The sequence below is a fragment of the Solanum tuberosum genome, unplaced genomic scaffold, assembly GCF_000226075.1.
Source record: "Solanum tuberosum cultivar DM 1-3 516 R44 unplaced genomic scaffold, SolTub_3.0 scf00850, whole genome shotgun sequence".
Classification (NCBI taxonomy): domain Eukaryota; kingdom Viridiplantae; phylum Streptophyta; class Magnoliopsida; order Solanales; family Solanaceae; genus Solanum; species Solanum tuberosum.
Window position 1 is genome coordinate 19,358 of NW_006239775.1, and position 5,779 is coordinate 25,136.

The window sequence follows — 5,779 nt, forward strand, 5'->3', positions numbered from 1 at the left end:
TTTGGTATTTTAGTCATTATTTATATATATATAAGTATAAATTATTCCTACTAGTTTATCTTATTTACTATTAAATTCTCCCACAATTCTAATTTATACGCATGCATACCTTTTTAAAATTTTGTTAGGACATCTCGCAATATGTGTATAAGCTATATAAACAACGATTTTCTGCGAAGCCCGGTTCATATTTGCGTTAGCGCGTGTGATCCACCTCTGGATCGGATTTTGATGGAATTTTTTTCGATCTAAATTAGATTTCTGATTTTTTAAAAAAATTTAATTTTGGACACTGAAAATATTTTTTCTGTATTAATTACTGTTCTTAGAATATTATTTCTGTATTAAAATCTTATTTTCTAAGTGAAATTAGGTATTAATGATGATTTTCTCCTTGATTTGTTCTTGGAAAAATGAAAGTCAATATTTTTTAGACGTAACTAAATTATTCTATTGATATATAAGTGTATCTAAAATAAGATTTAATATACATGTATGCAAAAGCATTTAATATGAATGCTTTCTTTTTGTTAGTTGTGAAACTTTTTTTTCAGAACCCAAGATACCTCGCAGCGGCGATAATCTCTGTCAAGGGCGGACCCACGTGGGTTCCAGGGTTCACCCGAACCCCCTCGGCAAAAACTTACACGGTATATATAAGGTAAATTTTCTATATTTTTGTAGATATGTATATTTTGAACCCCTCAATGACAAAGAGAAACTGATGGTGCAGTGACAAGTCCCCTTGAAAGTAAGCTTCATGTTACCAGTTTGATTCCTTGTGATAGCAATTTCTTTTTTCTTTTTTTAGTTTCAATCTTTTTTTAAAAAAAAAATCAGTTCTGTTTTTCAAGTTTTTTTTTAAAATTTTAAAAAACGTGCTAAAAGTGTGGTTTTAAACCCAAAAGAAATCAAGGGTCTCATTTCTAAAGACTTATTTACACGTTTATACTTTTATTTTTTCGAACCCCCAGAACGAAAATCCTGGGTCCGCTACTGATATCTGTCATAGCCTCTACCCTTGGAATGAACACTTTATGTGCACGACGGGGTAAACCCCCCTCTATGTACTACATAGCTTGTAAACCACAGTAAACAAGCCTTATGCAATTGGCTCGATACAGAAGGCATTGAACAAGATCAATCCCAAGTCATCCATGTGGTGTAGTTTGAGAATGACCTCCCTCTAAACCAACAGAGTCATCTCGAAAGGACTAGTTGTGAAACTTTGTGTTTTGCGAATATGTAGTTCCATAAATATTATTGATGTATTTTTACAAAAGCATTTCTTGTTTCTCTTATTGTAAAAATCAACAACATATATACATTGAAATCTCAGGAAACTTATTTTTGTCCTTGATATTTGTTTTCTCTTAATTATTTCTAATAAAGCCTCTCATTTTTCTTCCTTCTTTCACTCTCAAAAAACAACATGAATTTTTGTTTTAGGAAAAAAGTTTCCATGGCTACACAAGTACCACCAAAGCATCGTAATGCTTTGAGGGTACTTATGTTTCCGTGGTTAGCTTATGGACATATCTCTCCATTCCTCGACTTAGCTAAGAAACTCGCGGACAGAGGATTCTCTGTTCGCGTTTGTTCTACAATTATAAGTCAAGAAACTATAAATAAACAAATCCCTGAAAAATACTCTGCTTCAATTAAGATGGTTGAGCTTTGTTTACCAAAATTACCTAAGCTTACGACGAATGAAATCCCAGTCGATATGGATCACATTGTTCTAAAAACACTCAAATTGTCCAAATCCAACTTCGCGAAAATCTTGCAAAATCTTAAACCTGATTTGGTTATTTACGACTTATTATTGCAATGGGCTGAAGGCGTAGCGAATGAACAGGGGATTCCAGCAATGAAATTCGTAGTTATGGGTGCAGCGGTGTTTTCATACTTTTATAATTCGATAAGAAAACCTGAGGTTGAATTCCCTTTTCAGGATATTTATCCTGGACAAAATGAGCTGATGAAACTGAAGGAATTGATTGTGAAATCTTCTAGAGAGGAAGAACATGATGATGTTGATGATCCTTTTGCTGAAGGAAATATACAAATTATGTTGATGAGTACCTCTAGAACTATAGAGGGTAAAATGTCACAAAAAAATATTCTCAATCAATAGAATTAGTTGAGCTTCATCTTCCATCTTTACCAAATCTTCCTCCTCATTACCACACCACCAATGGTCTCCCACCTCATCTCATGAACACACTCAAAACAGCTTTCGAAAACGCCTCTCCAAATTTTTCCAAAATATTACAAACTCTAAAGCCGGATTTGGTCATATATGACTATAATCAGCCATGGGCTGCTGACTCTGCTTCCTCTGTTAACATTCCTGCTGTGCAGTTCCTCACTTTTGGCCCGGCTGTTGTTTCTTTAGCCATCCATATGTCTGATGATACGGAGGATAAGTTCCCGTTTCCAGAAATTTACCTGCATGAGTACGAAATGCTTTCATTGAAGGAAGCTGTTAAAGAAGCACCGGGTAATAAGTACTCATTTGATGAGGCTATTAGGCTATCGCGTGACATTATTCTGGTGAAAACTTGTAGAGATTTTGAAGGGAAATATATAGATTATCTTTCAAATTTGGTTTCCAAGAAAATAGTCCCCGTTGGTTCACTAGTTCAAGAATCCATTGCGCGAGATGATCATGATGAGGAGATCATGCAATGGCTTGATAAGAAAGAGAAATGTTCAACTGTGTTTGTTTCATTTGGGAGCGAGTATTTTCTATCCAAGGAAGACATATTTGCAGTAGCTCGAGGGCTAGAACGTAACGTAGCAAAGTGAACTTCATTTGGGTTATCAGGTTTCCACAAGGTGAAAGAATAAGCATTCCAGATGCATTACCAGAAGGGTATCTTGAAAGGGTAGGAGAAAGAGGAATGGTTATCGAAGGATGGGCTCCTCAAGCAACAATTCTTCAACATCCATCGATAGGTGGATTCGTTAGTCACTGTGGATGGAGTTCATTCATGGAAAGTATGAAGTTTGGTGTGCCTATAATTGCCATGCCAATGCACATTGATCAACCAATGAATGCTAGGCTTGTGGAGTATATTAGGATAGGAGTGGAAGCAGTGAGGGACGAGGATGGTAAACTACAGAGCGAAGAGATTGCAAACACGATAAGGAAGGTGTTAGTTGAGGAAAGTGGGGAGGATGTGAGGAACAAAGCTAAGGAACTAAGTGAGAAGATGAACGCGAAAGGGGATGAAGAGAGAGATGGAGTGGTGGAAGAGCTGGTGTCTCTTTGTAGCAACAAATAATTAAGATTTAAGTTATATCTATCTAATAAGTTAATTTCATATGCTTGAGAGAGTTTAATATTTTTTTGTGATGGTGTGTTCCTCTTCGAATGAAATGACAGAAAACTTTCCATTTGATTGACGACTTGTGAGTTGTGACCATATGAGCTAAACAATCCGTCCTAGTTATTTTTAATCGTCTCATCTTACTTTCCATTTCCTCTATAACCTTTTTCTATAACACATAGTAATTTTTTTTTGCTGGTATATTTCTTTCTTAGCATAAGAAAATATCCACTTGATTCTAAATAACAAGTCTTTGATTCTAAAAAATCGAAAATGGATAAAGAAGAACCTGCAAATATGAAGCTCCGCCTCTTGCTCTCTATTTCCCCCTCTTCGTGTGTTCTTTCCTATCTATTTTTTATCAAACAATGATTTTCAGTAACTTGATTTCCATTGTTGCCAAGCTTTTGAGTCAGAATGCTCTTTGGCGCGAAGAGGGAAGAAAGTTGAGGTTACTGTAAATTCCAAAATCTGAAAGAAAAAAAATTGATCAATATTTTGAGTGGAACAAAACAAAATAGACAATGTAACATCGAAATAAGACAAATTATCTACTACAACAGATAAATACAATCTAATGGTATAAAGATTATTTACCGTGATAGTGCATATAACTTAAACTCTTGAGTTGAAGTGACTGTCCATATCAATCAGTCCAACACAATATTCAACAGTCAATATAAGGCTGCTGGTACAAATCTAAACATCTTTTTTCTTTGTTATCAAATCACTAGGAAACTTCTATATAAGATAGGGCAGCAACCTCAATACAACAATATAAGGTACAAATTCTGTAGATTTCTCGATATACTAAGTTTGAACCAAAGTTACTGAATTCTGTCGAATTCGTATTTTCTATACTAGACTAGATTCATCCCTATGGAGGCAAAGAAGCACACCATTAGTGTACTTATGTTACCTTGGCTAGCTCATGGTCACATAAATCCATTTCTAGAGTTAGCGAAAAAGCTTGCAAGTAAGAACTTCCACATTTACCTGTGTTCTACTCCGGTAAACCTGAACTCCATCAAGAAAAGAGTCAGTGAGAAGTATTCTCAGTCGATAGAATTAATCGAGCTTCATCTTCTGTCTTTACCAGATCTTCCTCCTCATTACCACACTACAAATGGCCTCCCACCTCATCTCATGAACACCCTCAAAACAGCTTTTGAACTCGCCTCTCCGAATTTTTCCAAAATATTACAAACTCTGCATCCGGATTTGGTCATTCATGACTACAATCAGCCATGGGTTACTGATTCGGCTTCCTCTATGAACATTCCTGCTGTGCAATTCCCTACTTTTAGTGCAACTGTTGTAGCTTTGGCCATCCACATGTCTGACAACACAGAGGAGAAGTTCCCGTTTCCTGAAATTTACCTGCGGGAACACGAAATGATTTCACTGAAAAAAGATATTGATGAAGTACCAAGTAAGAAGTTCCCATACGACGAGGCTATTAGGCGATCACATGACATTATTCTAGTGAAAACTTGCAGAGATTTTGAAGGGAAATATATAGATTATCTTTCAAATTTGACTTCCAAGAAAATTGTCCCCGTTGGTTCGCTAGTTCAAGAATCCATGGATCAAGATGATTATGAGGAAATCGCGCAATGGCTTGACAAGAAAGAGAAAAGTTCAACTGTGTTCGTTTCATTTGGGAGCGAGTATTTTCTATCCAAGGAGGAAATACTTGCAGTAGCTCAAGGGCTAGAGCTTAGCAAAGTGAACTTCATTTGGGTCATCAGGTTTCCACAAGGTGAAAGACTTAACATTCGAGATGCATTACCGGAAGGGTATCTTGAAAGGGTAGGAGAAAGAGGAATGATTATGGAAGGATGGGCTCCACAAGCATTGATTCTTCAACATCCATCGATAGGTGGATTCGTGAGTCACTGTGGATGGAGTTCATTCATGGAAAGTATGAAGTTTGGTGTGCCTATAATTGCCATGCCAATGCACATTGATCAACCAATGAATGCTAGGCTTGTGGAATATATCGGTGTGGGAGTGGAAGCAGCGAAGGACGAGGATGGGAAGTTACAAAGCGAAGAGATTGCAAAGGCAATAAGGGAAAAGTTACAAAGTGAAGAGATTGCAAAGGCAACAAGGGAAGTGTTAGTGGAGGAAAGCGGGGAGGCTGTGAGGAAGAAAGCTAAGGAACTGAGTGAGAAGATGAACGCAAAAGAGGATGAAGAGATAGATGGCGTGGCGGAAGAACTGGTGGCACTTTGTAGCAACAAATGATTAGCAATAATAGTAAATGTCAGTCTAGTGTAACTCAACTGTTATAGTAAGTTGAGAGTACTAATCATCTTATTACCAATAATCACTACAAGTAATAACCTTAGAAATGATTCAGCAGAATGTAAGTTGTATCCAAGAAAAACATGCATCAAGACGTAATTCCGAGCCAGCATTATGCTTGAATCAGAACAGAC

The 5,779-nt window shown here is 36.6% G+C and overlaps 1 protein-coding gene and 1 pseudogene across 1 annotated transcript; both read left to right on the top strand.

The window, feature by feature from the left end:
• Positions 1-1,319: 1,319 nt before the first annotated feature.
• On the top strand, positions 1,320-3,333 carry LOC102603280 (beta-D-glucosyl crocetin beta-1,6-glucosyltransferase-like; annotated as a pseudogene).
• An 819-nt stretch (positions 3,334-4,152) lies between these two features.
• LOC102604618 (beta-D-glucosyl crocetin beta-1,6-glucosyltransferase-like) lies at positions 4,153-5,779 on the top strand. Its single transcript, XM_006367617.2, has 2 exons — positions 4,153-5,410; positions 5,450-5,779. The coding sequence occupies exons 1-2, from the start codon at positions 4,215-4,217 to the stop codon at positions 5,583-5,585; spliced, it is 1,332 nt and encodes a 443-aa protein (XP_006367679.1). The 5' UTR covers positions 4,153-4,214; the 3' UTR covers positions 5,586-5,779.